The sequence below is a fragment of the Adiantum capillus-veneris genome, chromosome 16 (assembly GCF_014529385.1).
Source record: "Adiantum capillus-veneris isolate H3 chromosome 16, ASM1452938v2, whole genome shotgun sequence".
In the NCBI taxonomy this organism is placed as follows: domain Eukaryota; kingdom Viridiplantae; phylum Streptophyta; class Polypodiopsida; order Polypodiales; family Pteridaceae; genus Adiantum; species Adiantum capillus-veneris.
The window spans coordinates 87539186-87560904 of record NC_140946.1 but is presented as its reverse complement, the minus strand read 5'-3'; the positions used below and the strand labels follow the sequence as shown (position 1 = coordinate 87560904).

At 40.2% G+C, this 21719-nt stretch overlaps 1 protein-coding gene across 2 annotated transcripts in view; it reads right to left on the bottom strand.

Moving 5' to 3' along the window:
* Nucleotides 1-9615: 9615 nt before the first annotated feature.
* LOC147439402 (uncharacterized) overlaps nt 9616-21719 on the bottom strand; it is a 69098-nt gene continuing 56994 nt past the window's right edge. Inside the window, exons 9-13 of one of the 2 annotated variants that reach the window (XM_086485253.1) lie at nt 11248-11318; nt 10998-11091; nt 10255-10377; nt 10077-10166; nt 9616-10005 (exon numbers count right to left, since the gene is read on the bottom strand). In XM_086485253.1, the coding sequence (XP_086341379.1) occupies nt 9916-10005; nt 10077-10166; nt 10255-10377; nt 10998-11091; nt 11248-11318 (468 nt within the window). In that variant the 3' untranslated portion in view covers nt 9616-9915. Of the gene's footprint in view, nt 10006-10076; nt 10167-10254; nt 10378-10997; nt 11154-11247; nt 11319-21719 lie in introns of those variants that run through there. The other variant, XR_015184594.1, reaches the window with a different exon arrangement.

Sequence of the window (21719 nt, the reverse complement as noted above, 5' to 3'; positions counted from 1 at the left end):
CAGAGGTGCTTTGGTTGGTATGTATAGTGAATCTAGAACTCTCACAAAAAGTTTTGGATCAGCTTCTTGTAGAAAGTGGTCTCTTGGAGTGCGTTGACTATGGCGTGCAGACTGAACAGTCACGTGGCTATTGGTTTGCACCAAGCAAAGGTGATCTATTCAAGTGCAACTAGCAAGCAATAAGGGTTAACTGAGAGGGCACGGCTTGCCATCTTGAGCAAGGAGATTGCGGTTTTGAATAGCTAGGTGGGTTGCAGGTGCCTCCTTTTTTCATCGATTAAGAAACCTAGGCACCCATCAATCAAAGGAGTAGGAGGTAAATCATCACATACGCTGCTACAAAGGGAGCTGGAGGGGCTAGGAATGTCCGCAGCCATTGGGAAATTGGTTGAGCAATGAGGGTGAGGGTAAGGCTCTAGCTCCAGGCTGCATGAACACGCCTGCAACGCACCAAGTCGAAGGCCAATTTGCATCTTGAAGGCTTGTAACCTTACACAAGATGTTGACATGGTTAAGAAAATTAATGATAGCATTGCTCCAAAGGATCGTTGGAGAAAGATGTTCTTGCTAGTGCTTTGGTCAATTTGTATGCGAAATGTTGTGCAATCATGAAAGGACAAGAAGTTCTTCATGGACTTCTTCTCTGAATGTCATCACTCGAACATGCTGGTTGCAAGATATACCCATTGTGGCTATTGCAAGGAAGCTTTAAGCTATTTTCACGTATGCAAAGGGAAGGCCTTTCTCGAACCTATGCTTGCACCTCAAAATCCTATGACCTTAGGGGCTCTTGGAGAAAGATGTTCTTGGCCATGCTTTGATTGATATGTATGCCAGGTGGGGTGCCCCAAAAAATGCAAGTCTGTGTGTGAGTGTGTATTTGCGCATGTGTGTGTGTGCCTTATTGTATGGCATTGCCACTCGCCCCTTGTTGTTGCATTTGGATCACTTGACTTTCCTTGGTTGTCTTCATGGGTTGCAATTACCCTCTAGAAATGACTTTATTGGGTAGGCTTATGTTGATGACTCGTTGTTCAAGCCTCACAATAACCAGGATGACTAGCGAGAGATTATGCAGGCATTGGATATGTTTGGGCTTCTAGCAAGCCTTAAGGTTAATTTTCAAAAATCCAAACTCCTGCCTCTCAATATGAGTGATTGGCATCATCTTTTGTTGCCCAAGATATTCTTGATCCGCATGTGATTGCCAAACACTTAGGGTATACTATTGGTTAGAAAGTGACTACTACTCAGCAAGTGGATTGGGTTATACATTATTTGAATGTCAAATTACACTATTAAAATTGTCCACATGGCCATTACTTGTTTTGCTTCGTATTGTCTAGAGCGTCATGATGGCATATGTTCACTTCTACTTGCTTGTGTGAAATTGGCCTTATCCTCGCCTCACATCGCTCATGTCTACTATTGTATCTCATTTGTGGCACATTGATTCTCAAAAGAAAGTGTTCTGTTTGTTATCAACGGAGAAACTTTGCACTCCGAAGTGTTTTGCGGGGCTGAATATTTTGGATCTTCGCAGCCACACTCTTGCGAGGAAGGCCATGTTATTACCAACCCTTGCGTAGGCATCTCAGCCTTGGACAGTCATGATTGCCTCACTATGTCAACATGTTACCACTTTTTCCTTTGGTCAGTGGCAGACCTCCGTTTTGAAGATTGTGTTTCGCAAGATGATCGGTCATATTCCTGGTTGCCTATCATGGCAGAGCAGACAACAATTAAATGGGAATTCGCTTCACTTGGAAAGCATTCATTGAAGTAGGGCATTCTCTCTTACTCTTGTTGACTGCTCGTCATGACAGGCATACTTTCTCTCTTGCCAAGGCATCGGTGGATGATGTGGTTGACACGTCTGGGAATATGTTTCATTTTTCTCAAGAAAATATACGCTTTGGTTTGGGCATGCATTATCGTCAGACTTGGAGCATGCTAGCTATTTTCTTGCCCGTTTCGCCACTAGCCTATGGATGACGTATGTTGGACTGGACTTTATGGGACACTCCTTTTGTTTCCATTTTTGCCCATAGCATTTATGCTTCTCTCTTGCATGAGTCTTCATTGGCTGACCGTTGTTATGTGGTATGGTCGTTGCATAAATCTGATCTATGTTGGAGATAGGCTCTTACTGCTATTTAGAAGATCCTTGCCACAAAAGGAGTGTTTGTTCCTTTGGCACTGTTTGTTGGGAGTTCTCCATGTTGGAACTCTCCTTATTAGTGCATGTCACATCGGTTCTTCTCGTTATGTCAGATGTTCAACCTATGATGATACTCTCAAGCACCTGCTTTGGGATTGTCACATCACCAAGGCCTTCCTTGACCGCATATCACTCTGTATGCACCTTTGCTTTCCCTCGACACTTTTATACAAACGGTTCTAGGCTTTTGGCATTCTCCCCACTTCCCTTCAATATTTTGTGGTCTTCTTTAAATGGGTTACATTTTGGACTCTATGGTCTTGGTGGCATCAACACAATTTTTGCATGTTCCATCACCATGATGGGATCCCTTGTCTTCGTTCAAGATTTCACTTAGGAAATCCTTACATTTTGCCCTTGATGTTGGGGACACATCCCCGGATCTTCTACGTTTGCTTTTAGAGCCTTTACATTGCGGAACACTTTCGTGTTCTTCCCATTGTATCTGATCTTTCTGATGGGTTTTTATCACTTTGAGGTTTCCCAGTTGTAAATTTATCTAAATATTTACACACACAAAAAAAGTGTGTGTGTGTGTGTGTGTGTGTGTGTGTGTGTGTGTGTAGTTGTTCTACTACAGATAATAAGACATAATTGAACTTTTTACATTCAAAAGAGAGCTGTCTTTAGAACAAAGGAGATGATAAGTACAAAACAGTTCAGTCTTAGAATTAATTTTGTACAATGATTGTAGGAATGAAGCACCATTCCAATATACAGTTTAACAAAAGAACTTCCCAAGCAGTAGGTACATGTGTAATCTAGAGTTGGACGGCTTGCTAGCCAAAAAAAACTTTCCAAGATAAGATAGAGTCCTTACCTGCATCCATCCAAACAAGACAACAAATATGTTAGCCTTGCATGTTTTTTACAGGTATCAATGGACTATACCAGTTGTTATCCATGTCCACCTTAAAAACTTTTTTCTAACTCACGAGCTTAGTCCATAGTATTCTTGTAAAAAGTGTTTTTCTACCTCTTTTAAAAAAAAAAAACCCAAAGTTTTTAGTAAAATAGTGTCATTTTGATTAGAAGGCCATCACCCCTTCTAATACAAGTGTCAGAATCCCCCCTTTTTTTACATTATAAATTTTCATCAGTTTTTATCAGTTTTATGAAAGCTCTACATAATTAAGTTTTATAAAAAGTTCCATTTACATTTCCTATAAAGTATCACGCTAGTTTTTATTTGTTTTTTTTAAAATTACATATCTATCATGGTATATGTACTCCAAATCATCCCAGATTTTGCCAATCTCTTACCATAAACTTCTCTTCAAGCAGTTCAAGTGACAAAGAGCCCTAACCGAACCATGAAGTTTTTCCAAAAAGATATAACATGCTTTAAAGTGCTAGTACAACATCAATATTCAAATCTATAAAGAGGAGCAACAACCGCACAATAAGCATGCAGAAGTTGTAGTGTATAACCTATTTTTAATAAAGAAAAGACCAAGTATTGCAAGTGCGTGCAATCGGGCATAGCAGCCTTAAGAACCATGTAAATTCCTATAGCCAATTAAGTTCAGTACACGGTGCATAACAAAAACCAGTGCACAGTAGGAAAGGAAACCATCACTACCCATGTAAATCCCTATAGCCAATCAAATTTAGTGCACAGTAGGGTCAAAAAAACCCACCCATTTAGACTCATTAACTTTACAATGAGGAAAGGTATGCCAATGTTGGTAGCAAAAAACTTTTCCTATCATAAGAAGAAAAAGTTTACAAATTGTAGAGGAATTCTGACCAAGACATCCCTGAACTTGAGTCATATCCAAGAATGCATTATGTAGGCAATTTTGACCTACATAAGACCTTAGGAAAGCATCGAACTCTAAGGAGCATTTGTAGATGCTTGAATAAAGATTGAAATAAGAGAAATTTTGCACGTCCTCATTTTCCCGCTGAGCATTTTGTATCCTACCTTTGTCATTGCTTTAGTGTCGAGGCTTGTCTAGTGCACAACAAAGCCTAGAAAGAGCCAACTCTGGCAAAAACGGCAAAGGTCTCTATCAAATTAATTTTTAAGAAAGAGGTCTACAAGCTCATAGAGTTTTCAGGTCCCAGACATATTAAAGATCAAACGCAAGCAAAACGAGGCATTACCCTCCATGTAAAATTGCTCTAAGTGCCACATGGAAAGTTTATGATGAGAGACTTCTATATGGCATGTCCATAGGACTAGGCCCTAATGCTACCTTAGGTTTTTGCCTTAGCCTATATTCCTAATTTTTAATAGGACCTTGAAAAATTCTCCTATTGATAGAACAATGGACTAAGCATTAGAACAATGGACTAAGCATTGATAAGAACAATCATCTCAAAAGGTGAGAATACCAAAATATGGAAGATTTCTGCAATTTCTCAAAATTGATCTAACTTTAATGAATGCATTTTATAAAGAACTTGTAATCCACATGAGTGCCTTTTGCTTCTTCTTGGAGAAGACCTCAATTACCTCATCTCTCTCTCTCTCTCTCTCTCTCTCTCTCTCTCTCTCTCTCAAACCAATGAGAAGGAAATAATGCCAATGGATGTAATTCCTTTCCACTTAGACATGCTAGAGGATACCATCATTTTAGAAAAGTAGCACATCAGAATCTTTGTCAAGGAGCTCGACGAAGAAAACTCCCATTGGTCCTCAATTAGCAACAGATATTGATGCTACATGAGGAGCTAGTGAAGTATAATTAGGTCACTTCAGTCTACATGGGGCAAAGCGCCCTTAGAATTAACATGAATAGGAAAAGAATTAGTAGGCATTGATTAAAGATCATCCAAGGGGATCTCCTTACTCTGTCGATGATGGGCACAATCGAGTAGTTAGCCATCATATTCACTACTTCCAATGTATGATTTTTACTCTAGTTTCTCATTGAGCTCTACATGAAGCATCTTAGCAATTATGCTTGCGATGATGTTTACTTATGATACATTCATGTATATTGTATGGTTGGCCAGTATAAAATAATTGGTTCCATTGGTTTGTCTTTGAAGATCTAATGGTGGAGATCAAATGCATATAGAAAAGTATCCACTATTAATAATAGAGATACATCTATTTATAAGCCTCTCTCTCTATTTTATAGTTGCTCTGAATTTATACATATGTTAATTGAGGGACCCATATGGGGGGATTAGCCTTTGCCTCTGTCTAGTGTCGTTCTCCTTAGAAGGTGCACATGCACACCTACTCATGTTCTCTCCAAAATCGCCCTTTCTTGCATAACTCGTTCGTTGCCCAAGTATAGGCGTTTGATTTTGTCTCACTTGTAGCATAGCTCCAATGAATCAACAAATTATCAATCCAGAGATCATAAGCAACTTAGCTAGGGCATGGAAGCAACACATGGGTGAGTGTGTGAGAGCAATGAATTGAGAATGGGAAAAATCATGAGAGGCCACCTAAAATAGAAAAGAGAGAGAACTAATAAAAAGGCTAATCACGGAATGCTCTTCATTGCATTCCATACTGATCCTTGTAGACACATCCTGAGCACAAGCTTACCCAAGCTCATGGGGTTATGATTAGAGCGCTATATGTACGAATCCTAATCTACACACTACACTAATCATGCACACAAGACCATAATCAAACACACAATAGACAATCAAGCGATTAGAGAGAAATTAGTTCTTAATACACACATAAAAATACTAATACACAACTTAAATGAAAAGCAAAGAGAAACAATAGGATTCAACTTCAATGTATAGATTAATTGATTTTTGAAGATAGTGTATGTGGCTCCATAGCCTCGTTCTTCTTCTTCTCTGCGCTACATTTTCACACAAAATGATCTCTCTCCTTTCACATGACCTACAATTCACTTATATGCTTAAGGTTTAAAAAATGGCCGGTTCTATGGATACAACTTGGAACTCGTAGAGAGCCCGTGACTCTATACATAGCAAATGAAAAAATGTGCGTATGAAGAAGATGAAAACGGCTACTAATGTTGGAGGCTTCCATCATTCCCTCCTTCCCAACCTTTGTCAACCCTGACAAAGCCATATGGTGGTAGACGCTCGAGGAAGAATGTGCCTGCAAAAGAGAAAAGTCGATAAGGTAGCAAGTTCAATCATATGATAATAAAGCATAAAGGGAAGGCAAAGCACATTTGTGTTAATACGTAAGTGCAAAAAATGATGAAATATCACATTGCCATTAGAAACAAATAAATTACACTTACCAAAATTAATTAATCAAGAGTTTTGAGCTTATGGATGAGTTTATCATTTAGTTAGCTATGATTAAAGGTTAAAACAATTACTTTGATATTAGCTAAATTAGAAGGATTATCTAAATGCAAGATTCTCTAATTGTGTCATTCAGTGTCGACTCTCAACTCTCCAAACAAAAGCTTGAAATTTTTTTCTTGAAGTTTAAAGGAAGTCTTTCTTATTTCATTTTTCTTGCTTTTTTGTATTTTTTTATTTTCTCACTTTAATTCAAAATCATTTAATGTGTGCTTATTTTGTATGCACAAGGGCTTTTTGCTTCTCAAAGGAAAGCATCCACATAGAAAATATATAGGACTCTAGTATCAAAGGCAATACATGTGAGTGAAGTATCAAATCCAAGTGAGGATTTCCCTTTTAGCTTAAGTTTTTACACTTGTGGCACTTTTGTTTTTGCTTCCATTTCCTTTGTATTCTCACTAGTGTTCTTTGTTGTTTTAGTGAGCAAAATTTTATATGCCTTAAACACTCCTAAGGTCTCAAATATTCAAATAATTTTACCAACTAGGACTAGTAGTCAAGTGAATGCGTTAACCTAAAGTTGCGGCCTACTAACTTCAAGGCTTATCAATAAGACTAAAGTTTAGGTCAATTAACTAAAGCAAGAAAAAACTTATACATTTTTATTGGTAGATAACAAAGCATAATTAAATGCACTCAATCAAACCATGAAAAATCACAATCAACAAATATAAATGTCTACAAACATGAAGCATAGAAAGTAGTACACCTGGAGGTATGTGATGCATCTCCTTGATACCTCTAGAAAGAAACATGTGATGTTGGAGCTCAATATATCCATGGTATGTGAAAGCTCAAGTCTATCTATGCTCCAAATTCATAAGATGAACACTACCACCTAGAAAGGTGTATCAACATAAAAGTGAAAGTTTTATTACCTAAATACAAATAAAAACAAGTCCTAAACTAAGGTTTCATACTTGGATGCTTAGAGGCCCAAAAAAAAAAAAAGGAAAAAAAGTATATTTAAAACACCATAATCAATATGCACAAGTCGAGAGTAAAGTGCAACTAGGATGGATAAGAGAACTCTCTCCAATCAATAAAATATGCAATCTCCTAGCTCTCTATCTAATGGTCATTGGTTAGATAAAAGAATCTGTAGCACAATTAATGAGTCTAGGAAGGACACCATCCTGTGATTATGTGGTCAATGGACTTTGTGGCTCAAGATCCCTCAATGGCTGACTCCTATCTAACTCTAAACCAATAGCATGGTCGATAGAAATCTCAAGTGAGCTATGGATCATATCAACCTAGGGTGTGATAGGTGGTTGGCTCTTCGACAACCAAATCTTCAATCTTCATGGTATCTCAATGAATGTATGTCAAGCTCTCCGCACATGTGATCATGAATGTTTAGCTCGTGTCAACGCTCGTTGTGGTATAAGCCTCTCTATAGGGCTATGATGTATGGGTACCCAAGGATAAGAGAATAGGTAGACATCTCCTATATGAAGAAGTTTTGTTGATGTATGACATTTACCAATGGTCAATTTCACATTTAGACAAACTCCATCCTTATTCCTTGATGAGTTGTTTGCAACTCTAATCATACAACCATGGTCTGTCTATTGGCCACTTATCCTTATGTAAAGACTCTTGGGCATGAGATTAATTTCAAAGCCATGATCTATATGAGGAGTGGATTCGAGGCATCACAACTCTATAGAAATTAGTGGTGGGACATGTACGCAATCCAGAGGGGATATCTAAATTAGTTCACCTCTATTGGAGTGAAACAAGGTTGTCCATTGTTTCCTACTCTATTTAATATATATATATATATATATGAGGTTTCTGATTACATTGACAAAGACAATGACACAAATGCCGAGTTGATAGGGACATGGATTACATTGTTGCTATATGCTAATAATATTGCGTTGATCATTGACTCAAAAGGGTATCAAGTGACATTTGGATGCATTACATAGCCTTACAAAGGATAGTGGATTGTCTGTAAACCTTGGTACAACCAAGATTACGGCATTTAACACCACACCGTAGTGGATCAAGAGATCAACACCTACATTCATTATGGTCAAGAGACTGTGGAGTACACAAATACATGCTTATCTTGGGGCAATTTTCACTAGGCCAAGGTTTTCTTTGAAAAGAGCTGGGTGGAGAGGTATAGAGAGGCCCTTGGTATCTATGATCTCTGAATTGATTAGAGCCAAGGCCTCCATGCCACACAAGATTATTAGAGCAGAGTTAGCAACCACCCCTATGGAGTTTATATTATGCACAGCTAGTGCGATACTACCAGAGACAAATATGCAAGATTGACCCTTGACTCTACAGACAGTAAGCTTTACAAAGAAACACATCATATTGGTATGCACAAATATCATGATGGTTCTAGATACATGGCTTCTACATGAACAAGTTACCTCCCTTCCAATACTCCCTTATGCACCATTGATGTCTCTTACACATGTGGAGACTACTCGACTCATTCGCCAAGACTTTACCCAATTGGACACCAAGATGACATGGATAAAGCCGACACAAGACTTGGTCACGAAGTTGACTTTCTATGGAGGGCATCTTCTCCAACTCGCAAGGGATGGGTTTGTGATTCGACCCGGCTATATGGATACACATCTATCTCGCGAGTTACAAGTGGCATTGGTCAGAATATGGATACACATCTAGAGAAAATCCCATAGACAGATTACTGATTTCTTCACGCCAGACACTGGACACATACAAGAGCAGCCACAACTGCAGAGCTCAACTCATACTCACACCCGCAGTTCTCTCATTGACCGAGCATTGGAGCTAGGGAGATCGAGACGCCGACTAGAATGAGGAGCTTCACATCACTGACAGAGACTGCAACAGAGAGTTCGAACTATACTATCTCAACATCCAAAGTTCACATGAGGATGGCCTCATCACTCATTATACCAATTTGAAACGGATTGGTCTAGTAGGTCATTTTGGCCTTTTGAAGACATTAATAAACCATTTCATTCTCTCTCTCTCTCTCTCTCTCTCTCTCTCTCTCTCTCTCTCTCTCTCTCTCACACACACACACACACACACACACACACACCCCTAGAGAGAGGCAACACCAGACCTTGTATCAGATTCACCATGATGTAATCTCTTTGGTCTCATAGGTAAATATGGAATTTAGAAGACAATAATATAACATTTCATTTCATCTCTCTCTCTCTCTCAACCAACTAGAGAGAGGCAACACCTGCGTCAGTCTCCAGAGGCCTTGTTAGCAAATTCTTTAACGCTTTCAGATTGTTGTACATAAAATTTGTACAGGCATATTACAACTTTAAATGTACAGGGCCCTTCTCTCTTGGAAATCAAAATAATCGGCAACGATTCCAATTTGCAAGTTTACATTAGAAGTTACAGGGGGCAGGTGGTTTACCACCCACATACAGAAGATAATGATATGCCTAATCGGATGTCTTCCGCATAGGTTGTAATTGCCGAGATAGCCGCAAGGGAACGTGAGCCTTCAAGGCAATACCATCCTCTACATACTCCTGTAATCACAAAAACTGTCAGTCTACTATTCATCTACCAAAACAACACAAGAATAAAGACGAGCAGCTACCATGGACTCCACAACCCCTAGCCGATGCACACTATTTACATACTCTCCCTTGGCATATGGTACTAGCACATCCACCCACACCATAGAGTCCTGTTGACACCAAGAACAATTGTGAATTCTTCTTGTGGCACACATATGACCCACAGTTCCTCTTGAAATTTTAAGAGAGATTGTCCACCTTTAATTTCTCCTGTATGGCCTTGCAAAAGATATCCACACCTTCACCAGTAGCAGCTGATATGCAGATCACATCACCCCTATTTTCAAATTCTTCATGCTTCTTCGAAGGTGCCTTGTCAATCTGTAGAAAGAGAGAAACCGGTCTGCTCCAAACCACCTCAAAAAATAAACATGCGCAAAAGATTTCTCAAGTGCTTCTTTTAGGGAAAAAACAAAAACAAAGATTAAAATTTTGAAGATCATGCACACTTTCAAGAAGTTTCATTGCAGAGGTCACAAATATGAAAAACTCTGGGCAAGCTAGAGTAGACAGAACACGAACCACTAGACCATTAAACCCAGATGGCCACAATTGTGGTTTTAAGGTTTCGAAGAAAAACATGTGACTGATCTGACTCCCAAAAATTGATCAGGCAATTCATAGCCACATAAGTTCGCAACACACATGCTGTTGCTGCAAATGTAAGAGCCATGAACAGTCATTAAAGGCTATAGCCAATAACAGCCTTTAAAATTCTTTGATCTTCCAAAGGCCACCATCTTCCCTTATCCCCATTCACACATATATCACAGCCCAAAAGTTCGTTAACTAAGAAGCAATGAACCAGTGTTGACAACAAAGAGAAGCAGTTCATGCTCGTAACATACAAGTTCCAAATAATCATGTAAGGAACTGAACTCTTGCACATACTGTAAATTCTAATCCAAGCTCAAATCAGTAAAAATATGTAAAACGTTTACCTTATTCCAGACATTCAACCTAGAAATATGCCCCACATTGAGTTCCGAAAGGACATTATCGACAGCTACCATTTGCTCTTTGGCAAGAGGGTGGCTGCAACAACCGCATAAATTAACTTTACACAAGGCGATGCCCTGGAAAACTTGGAATCGTGCCTGCGTTATAATGCATAAATCTTGAACATCTTTAGCTAACTCTAAATATATGTCAGACAACAAATGAAGAGTTTCCTTGCTATAAAATCAATACCTTATATCGACCACATGCACTAGCAGAGAAGAATCATTGATCTCTTCCAATGTTGCACGAAAGGAAGCAACCTGCATATAAAACATACTATTGAAAATAAGAGAGGACACATCAGAAGCCATATTAGCATTCTCCACTTGAGAGTTGTACAATACATGGCCACCACGTTATAATTTGACGTCCCAAGGTTAGTGGGAACAAACTCCTAGTATAAACTTATCTAGTTAATTGTGAATTGAAATTTCTCATAAATGGCCCATGCCCTGTTATCAGTAGTAAGTTACCTTGCTCATAAAGACTGCTCCAAACCCTGTCATATCGCTGCTAAAACGCCAGGTAAGATCTCCCACTGTCATATGTTTGCAAGCATTCATGACATCTTCGTGTACGCAAACTATTGGTTTCAAAAGATGGTTGTGAGCCGAGAGGAGACCCTACATTTCTGGAAATCTTTTTTCACCTTCTCATGGACATTATTTTTCTATTTGCTATGTATATATTCATGGGCTCACATTGAGTTCCAAGTCGTATCTATTTATTCACTTCATGTACTTTGGGCGGCCGGCCATAACTTTTAAAACCTTAGGTATATAAGTGAATGTAGCTCATGTAAAAGAGGAGATATCATTTTGAGAGAAACCTAGAGTAGAGAAGGAGAAGAAGGAAGCTATGGAGGTGGAAGCATGGAACCGCATGTACTCTCTTCACAGACCGATTATATGCATCCAATGAAGATGAGTCCTTTTGTCTTTCTCTTGCTTTTCATTAAGTTGTATATTAGTGTTTTGATGGTATAGATTAAGAACTAATCGCTCTCTAATTCTTGATTGCCTATTGTGTGTTTGATTCTAGTAGTGTGTGTAGATTAAGGATTTGTGCATACATTGCTCTAATCATAACTCCATGAGCTTGGGTGAGCTTGTGATTAGGATGTGACCACGAAGATTAGTAGAGAATGCAATGATTAGCAACCTTGATTAGCATAAGGATTAGCGTGTGTGCATACACTAATCCCCAATGTGGGACGAGTGTCTAACCTCACTCCTATCTTACTGTAGACATAGCGAGAACCACGAATATAATTGTCAATCCATGGGACGAAGTTGACTCGACTAGTGCATAGAGGCTACAAGAGGTTGTCAATCTCTTGGAAAACAACAACCAACTCGCATCTAACTCAAGCTACACTCAAATGACTGAAATCACCAAAAGCTAATCGCTCATCCGTTACAACATCAAACGACATCTAAATGTTACGAAACTTCTAGAACATGTTTATAAAACTTAAGCACACATGCTTATGGTCTCAAATCTCACTTTAGGTCAAGTGCAAAAATTGCGATTATTAACAGCAATGAGTTTTTGACCTAATCGTTTTCGACCCGGAATGCATCTAAATGCTTAGCAATGATGCCCCAATACCTCGCCTATACTTAGTTTTCGATTTTAAAGCTTAAATTTCTACTTATGATGAGATTAGGCCGCGGGTCGACGACGCCAAAAGCTACGGATTACCATAAAATGTTTACGTCAATGCGTAGAGCTCTTACCTGCGGTTGCAACGCAACAGACGCGTTTGTCTTTCTCTTGCTTTTCATTGAGTTGTGTATTAGTGTCTTGATGGTGTAGATTAAGAACTAATCGATTTCTAATTCTTGATTGCCTATTGTGTGTTTGATTCTAGTAGTGTGTGTAGATTAAGGATTTGTGCATTGCTCTAACCATAACTCCATTAGCTTGGGTGAGCTTGTGATTAGGATGTGACCACGAGGATTAGTAAAGAATGCAACGATTAACAACCTTGATTAGCATAAAGGTTAGCGTGTGTGCATACACTAATCCCCAATGTGGGACGAGTGTCTAACCTCACTCTTATCTTATTGCAGACGTAACGAAAGCCACGAATATAATTGTCAATCTATGGGACGAAGTTGACTCGACTAGTACATAGAGGCTACAAGAGGTTGTCAATCTCTTGGAAAACAACAAACAACTCGCATTTAACTCAAGCTACACTCAAATGACTGAAATCACCAAAAGCTAATCGCTCATCCATTACAGCATCAAACGATATCCAAATGTTACGAGACTTCTAGGACATGTTTATAAGACCTAAGCACACATGCTTATAGTCTCAAATTTCACTTTAGGTCAAGTGCAAAAATCGTGATTATTAACAGCAGTGAGTTTTTACCTAATCGTTTTAGACCCGGAATGCATCTAAATGCTTAGCAATGATGTCCCAATACCTCACCTATACTTAGTTTTCGATTTTAAAGCTTAAATTCCTACTTATGATGAGATTAGGCTGCGGGTCGACGACGCCAAAAGCTACGGATTACCATGAAATGTTTACGTCAATGCGTAGAGCTCTTACCTGCGGTTGCAAAGCAACAGACGCGACTGCAATGTGACAACCGAGTAGGGAGTAGGAAGCACAAGAAGGAGAGAAGTGAGCGTCCTTAGCTCATGTTGTGTTTCTATTATCCAAAACTTCTAAAAAACTTATAAAAATTGGCTTTTATACCTTAACCAAGGTTTTCGGTGGTCAAAACTAATAATCTGGGAGCTCTTAACTAAAGACAGGTTGATACAATCTGGAAGCATGTAGCCCCGACTCATCGATTACAAGGTTTATCTGGAAAGCAAGAGTTACAATATTCCCGATTCATCAAAATAACAAATGTTTTTACAAGGAAAGCTCCGAACAATGGTATCAGAGTTAGCTTGCTGCTAACATTCCTCCCCTCCTCGCCTGTGTCGTCCCTTGACACAGCTTTATGGGCTGAAGTAGTCTTCGAGTTGACGGCTGGCGAGGTGGTCTTTAAGCGCGTGTAAAGCTTTTTTATATCTAGGTCTTCTCTCTTTGTCAGGAACCTACAAGAACTGCATGGTGACTCTGTTTTTAAGCTCAATGGCTGAATAGCCAACAAATCTGGATGTTAGGTTGCTTATCATTGGCCCAAATATCTGCGTTCGCCAAGTGAAGAAACCTATATAAAATGCTTCCTTAAACGCCAACATATTGCTAGATAGCAAAAACATACATCCGACGTAGAAGTCGTACAGGAATTCTTCGGAAGGCTGACCACTTAAGTCGTAGCAGAGACCCTTATTACCTTCGAGGAATGACATCCATGGTGCTCCTGCTTGCTCTAGCTCGTGAAAAGCTTCAATACATGTGAGCAACATTCGACAGATCTTGTATAGCATGCCACATGAGAGGTCCGGAAGACTTTTGAAGAAAGTCATGGCGCCCGTTAGGGTTTTCACCATGTATTCCTCTGTCGGTGTTCCCTGCTCTGGAGCTGGCAATCGTGGATAGTTTAGCCATGTAAACCGCTTCTTCTTCAGTGCTTCATGTGCTTACCATGTCCTTACCCGTGGTACACGACAAAAGGTTGGGCCTTTCTGAAGCGCTGCAGGTGCTCTTGTGAACAGAATCAAATATCTTGGATTCTTGTTCATCCATCTCTTTCTCTCTCCTCTGCGCCTTCTTCCTGCATCTCTTTATATAGTCTTTCTTTTACCTATAATAGCTCTACCTTGATTAAAATATATGGCAATGATTGTTGATGCCATTGTGCATTGATTTGGTTGGGAGTGAGTTGAGTGACATTGACTGAGTGAAGAACTCTCAACTCCCAATCCATCGCTGCTTTCCATTCTGCATCTGTCTCATGAGCAACCTGCTCCTTGAGTGCTTCTTGCTCAGCCTTAGACAGCTGGATCATGGGTACTTGCTCGGCATCTGTAAGTGATACTTGAAAGTCTTCTTCTCCTCCTAGCCCTTCTATCGGCTATGTTTCCATCTCAACAAAAGGGACTGAGGGAATTTCAACGTTTTGTTATTCAGAGGTACCAGCTTCTTCTTGTGTCTCTGGTTGACCCTCTCGCAACAGCTGATTGACTCTCTTTAGCTCGGCTATCTCCTTGAGCAGTTGTTCTTCTCGTTGTATCCGCATTAGTGCAAGGTCTCTTCTTTGTGATTGCTCTAGCTTGAGATCCCTATTCCTCTTTTCCAAAGCCTTATAGACTTCATTCATGCCTTTGATCGAGGCGACAGAAGGATTTTCTCTTATCTGTCTCAAAAAGATTGCCTGATCATTGATCCTTTGCTCTGAGTATTTGCAGAGAGGCATTTGCTACGTCAAGTTGTACTTGGATCTTCTGTACTGATAGAGTTGTGGTTAGGAGTTCATTGGTTACCTCTGTCAACTGTTGGTCTTTGGTCTTGCAAGCATCTGATAACTTGGTAAGAAGTTCGTTCAGCTCCTCCATTTCTTTTTGTTGCTTCTCTTTGGCTAGCTGGTGTTGTTCGACTTCAGCTTTCAGCGCTTGGATTTGTCTTTGTAGATCGGAGATGACATTCATAATGTCATCTAATTCTCCTTGTAGAGCATCGATGACCATCCCCAGCTCTCTAGCCTTAGCACTGCGGCTAAGTGCTGTTGTTCGCATTTTTTCGGTCATCTCCTGCATCTGTTTGGCATATTCATTTACTTGCAGGATGACTTCGTCATTCGTCTCCCATGCTTCATGCTCTGTAGGTTACCTAGATGTTTCAGCAATCTCTGTGTGTGGCTCCTTGGGTGGTGTTGTGGTGGCTGCTTGTGGTTACGGCGGGGATTGTTCTTCACCTTGAGGCGTTGTGGTTGCCTTGATTGCTTTTGCTTCTTGAGGCTTCGTGGATGCCTCGACCGTTTCTTGTTGGGTGGTCGTAGATGGTGTGGCCTCTGTTTCTGTTGCTTTGAACTCCTCAAAACTGGCTGCTCCTTGTGGTTGAAGCTCTGTCTTTGGCTTCCTCGCCCTCATTGGGTTTAACTGTTGATGAAGGGGGAGGGCTTAGCATTGGGTAGTCTGCATGTTCTGTAGAGGGTGAGTTAGGCTTCGGAGACATTTCTTCTTGGTCGTGCTGTGTCCTGCTTTGCTCTATAGCCTCCGCTTGTCTTCGTTGCTCTGCTGCATCTTCTCTTGCTTTTCTCTCAGCTTCTTGAGCTTCTTTTAACTTGAGGGCTTCTGCCTCTGCATACATACGCTCAAGGAAGTCTGCGGGGTCCTGTGCTTCTTTCATTGCAGGGTTCTTAGTTCTGGGACCCCTTATCTCTTTGGAAACCCACCTTTCCGGGTCCTCACCTACAGCATGGCGGCTTCTTTCATAAGTTGTTTTTCTCTTTCAAATCTCGCCTTTTTCTGTTGAGGTTCCTCTTGGTGTGGAGCTACTACTTTCTTCTTTATCTCTTCAATCTTGGCCCTTCTCTCTTCATTATCCGAGCTTTCATTGCTATGAGCTTCATGAGAGAGCTCTGTCGATTCTTCATCTGACTTGTAAACTCTCTTTGATGAACGGGTGGTTCTTGGAGAAGACTGTTGCAGACACAATCCATGTGTTCTGATCTGGGACTGGCGGCAAATTGTCTGTCATGCCAATAGTATGGTATGCTATTCTTGTCAGTACTTTAGGCGCGCCCAGATAGGTGATTTTACCTTCTTTTTTGGTGCCCTTCAACGTTGTTAGCACATACTGCGCGTGATCGATTGGTTACCTGGTTGTCGACTTCAACACTTGGGTGAATGTAGTTGCAACTACATCTCTGAGTGAAATGTGGGCTCATTTGAGTGCATTGGGTGAAAATGGTGTCAGATTTAAGCTTTCAATCTCTGAAACAGTAGATATAAAGGGATTTAGAGATTTAGAGATCCAAATTTACTCAAACCTGGTTAGTGGGCTTGGGACATCATGTGCTTTGGTCCCATAATGTCAAAGTTGCAATTTTCTCCCATTTTGACAAGAAAGTAAATAATTACGATTATTAACTTTTTCATCAAAATGAACATTTTTTGGTGCAACTTGGTTCTAAGCACAATGTAGACCCTATGTATGAGATATGAGGTGATTTGCATCAAAAAATGTAACAGATAACTCAAAAATTGGTTTGGAAATACTTCTTTGCGTTTTTTGACAATTTTCCAAGTTTTCCTCGATCATTTTGGTTCATACTTGAAATGTGACATATAATAGGTATGTACAAGTAATAGGTGAAGTGAAGGTACCATTTTCAAGCCAAAAAAGTACAAAAGTAAATAATCGCAATTATTTACAACAGTCAACTTTTTTGCTAAACTTGACAATTTTTGACTTAAACATATTCAATACACCTAAAACAAGTCTTAAATTGAATTTGGTAAAGTTTTGTTTTGTCGGCATCACTTCGTACTTTGTCGACTCTAAAATCACCAATTTTTGTGACTAGATAGCCTGTGGAGTTGGTTAGTCCGTTTTGAAACTTTGGACTTGTCCGCTACATAGTCCTGAAGCTACCCATCCAGTTTTGGTCCATTTGGGGTCAATTTGACTTCATATATCAAATTTGACGCTTTGTAGCGTTCGAGCTGTTTTCTGCTTTCCAAGAGCTTACCTTGATAGTTTTTATGAAACCATCCATATACATTGTGTATAGACCCCGTCTATAAGCTGTCTGTGAAGTCAGAATCCAATTTTGGCATCCGACAAAAACCTAGCTTTTCTACTTGGAACCCCTCTCGACCCCTTTCGAATGGTTATCTAGTGATATAGAAGTGTTCTATTATATAGGGACATGCTACAGTTCAAGTCTCATCCGATTTGGTTGAGCTGACAGGCCGCTATGGTCAATTTTTGGTCATAGGACTTCGTACACTTTGCTCGGTTTCTAAGGTTTTTTGCCTGGAGCTTAGATTTGCTACCGGCCATATAGAAGTGATCATTGATAAGTATAGAACTTACCCCTCATGTCTTGTGTGAGACGGCGCTGTAAACGGGCGACTGTAAACTCCAAAAATCACGCGCGAAGAAAGTCGAGAGCTCTCTTCTCCAAGGGCAACTAGTGGAAATGAAGTGATTGTAAACTACTTTGGATATCTATACTCGCTTCTTGAACCATTTTTTCCAAAATTCCCCTGTTAGTCCTACTAGGCCATGAAATCTGAAACCGGCCCGTGGGGCAGTAGGCGTTTGCTTTCACCCGAAATTCTTTACTTCAAACACACACACAGAGCACTTTGTAAAGAGAACCTGCGACGGGAGTTAACACTTGAATACACACACGGCTCGGAAGCTAGAATGCTCCGAGCAGACGCCGACAACCTGTAGGCCCCAAAATTGGCGCCCCTTTCGGTATTTCTTTATTCTTTAGGAGGGTAAATTACAAGGTAAGGTCCTGGGAATCCTTCACGTGTATCCACCTAGATACCATTTGATTTGGCCAAATTTCGGCAGCATAACAGCCCCAAAACTTGTGCGAAATCAATTCCCCTGCTGGAACTCGCCTGCACTGTCGTATACCCTCTGATTCCTGTCCAAAAACAGTAAATTCAGCGCGCTGTATTTAGTGGTTTTTGCCCTGTTTTCAGCCCCAAACAATCCCCTAACTGTCCTTTGCCAGTGGGGCACGATTCCCAATGATCCTGGCGTCCGTATGGCTGAAAAACAGTGAATTTACAGCGCATACACAGCGCTGATTTTGCACCTGTACGGTGAGGTTATGACCCTCACCAGTGCCTGCTTTGGAGCAGCAGTTAGCTACCCCTGTTCCTGCTCAAGGAGGCTCTTGCCTCAGCACAAAAGCATGAACCCACACAATTGTACATCAGTCAAATGAGTAGCCCTCTTGTGGGGCATCACATAACTGCACGTAGGGGAGAGAGAGAGCAGTGTGTAGTGTGCAGGGCATCACTCCTAGCACCACACTGTACATGAGAGGGAAAGGAAGCACTCCATAGCTCTTAACCTGTGACAGGTTGCAAATGAAGCCTCTCCCTTCTCTAAATTCAGCGCCAATTCTTCTGCAAGAGGAAAGTGCATGAAAAGTTGACACTTGGCGTATTTACAAGCATTTGCCCGTTTCGGGCTTGCCGCTTAAAAATATCCTGACCGGTTGCCCAGTTGACTTCGCGGCAGAGTTATAAAATGTTCCCCTAGTCATACCGGAGGTAATGACCCGAACACATTTCACGGCCCAAAATAGCAGTTCCCTAAATTTTAGGAGATGCTTCTGTTGGGCTCCCACTGGTCTTCTAACCATCTATCCTCATTGGGACCGCATCCAAAAATGCAATGTGGCCCAACTGTCGGATACTTTTTGTTGGTAGTCCCACCTTGACTTTACGCCTTAATTGAGTTCACTTCCTAGTATCCACCAACTTGCTAAGTGCGACGGGGGGACCTATATGATCTTGCTCTGAGCCTAGACATCCTCTTACCGTACAAATTCCAGTGCCGACCACTTCCCGTCTGCGGATGAATCTACCGTTCACATTGGCCATACAATGTCCGACCGTTTGCTACTTCAAAAAGAGGGTCTCAAAACAAATAAAATAAACCCCATTGGAAAGAAACCAACAACCAAGGTTAGCAGTTGCCACATCTCTGTGACATGGTTAATAACTGCCACGTCCTCGTGACAAAATCTATGTTAGACTAAAAAATTTCCTCAATCGGATTCATGTAGCTCATTCTGCAAAAATTTGCGAAAGTAAGCCTTGGCCACCTAATTTAGGCTTTCCGCTTCCATCTGTCGATTTGATTGAAATTTTTTGTACCTGTCCGTCTTGTCCTTCTAATCATCAACGTATCTTCAGTTTTTCTATCTGAGCTCATTTGCTATTTATTTTTAATTTTTGATCTATTTATTGAAAAGATCAAAGAAAATAACAAAATGCGCTAAAAAAGAAAAGTGAAAATCCAATAATTATGAACAGCCATTAAAAAACACAGCTTTATTATTTTTGGTCAATTTCTCCCTTTTTAAGTCGCAATATGAAGAAAAATGATGAAAACTAACCAAAAAAGATCAATTTTTGATGATTTTCTCATCGTATATACACTATTTACACTCATCAAGGAGATGTTATAAGTTAAATTTCTCATGTTGATAACTTGTTAAAGGCATTATTAAGTAATTTTGCAAAAAATCACACATTTTCCTCCCTCTTCAAACATTGCTCTTAATTACTTAGTTCCCTTCCACTCCTCCTAGATGGCGTACTTCGGGACGACTGTGTGCATGGGTTGAACGATGGTGTCTATACATAGCCTTGGTTGGCTCTACCATGCTTTGAAGATCAATGTAGTTAAAACCATTATGTTGTGCAAGAGTTGGGTCTTGAGTAATTAACTCGAGGGTTTCTGATCTCGAGGTTTTCTTTTGCCATTTCCAAAGAGCAAGTCTTGTAGCTTGTGTGCTCTTTGCTTTGCTTTATTGTACCATTAGGATGCTTTGACGCGCTGATTTCCTGAACTGTTGATATCACTAATGGTTGTTGTCGAACTTTTACCCGCCATTGGTATCTTGTTTTTTCTTCAATGAAATGTTGTGGTCGAATGTTTTGAGACTTAACTCTCCATTGCTTCATTGGTTTGACAGTTTGCGGAGAAGATAAGTACTTCTTTTTCTTCCAAATCCATTTTGTTTTAGGTTTCCTGCTCGAAGATGCTTCTCTTTGTGTTTCGAACCAAGAACCATCTTTGGTACAGTAGATGATGTTTTCGGCACCCAACTTTTAATTGGCTTGTCCTTAAGCTGTGCTTTTGGTACCCAAATTTGCCTGACTCCTTACATGCTACTTGTAGCATTTGCTTGGTTATAGGACGGAGAAGATTGATTGCTTTGTGGTTTGCTCTCCTGATAACCTCCTTTCCATTCCTCTTTGCTCGGTGCAATTGGAACAATGAGTTGTCCGCCTTTAGGTGATAGATTGAGCTGATTGGTATCCCAATCTGGTACTGCCTTGCACGTCTACATCCATGAGATTCCAAGAATCATTATTTCATTCATGTGTTCATCTGGTAAGCATACAAACTGATGAGGGCATGAACATCCATGTACTATCACATTTAAGTTGACTATTCCCAATGTTGGTGTTGGGTTCTTATTGTATCCTTTAATAGTCGATATCTTGCTGTCAAAGATTGACTTGTGTCTTTCTTGTACGTGGAAGTATTTACTCGAGCTCTTGTATCGACCAATGCATTTGTGCTATGATTGTTAAGCTGTACTTTGATGCGAAGGTCCATTCCGTCTAACCATTCATCATCCGTTGACACTGCATCTTTTTGTAATTCCCATAGTCGGTCATCTAGTTCCAGAGTGTTGATGGAATATAGATATTTGTTGATTTTTGAGAGCAGCTTTCTCTTTCCTTTTGAGTACTTGAAGCCGAGCTTCCTCTTGCGCTTCATCAATAACCTGCTGTCGTTTTATCTTTCTTTGCTTTGCTGCATGTGAAACCGGCCTGTTCAATCCAAAAAGGGCGGTAGACTTTACTTTAAACCTTGATTTAGCTTTCACCCATTATTAGTCGTCTATTTTACCTGTACTTTCAAGACACAACAAAGGGGAGAGGGATACAGGCTGCTAGATTGCACCTGTATGAGTAGACAGACACCAGATTGGCCCCTAACTTAGGCGCCCCTTTCGGTATTTCTTTATTGT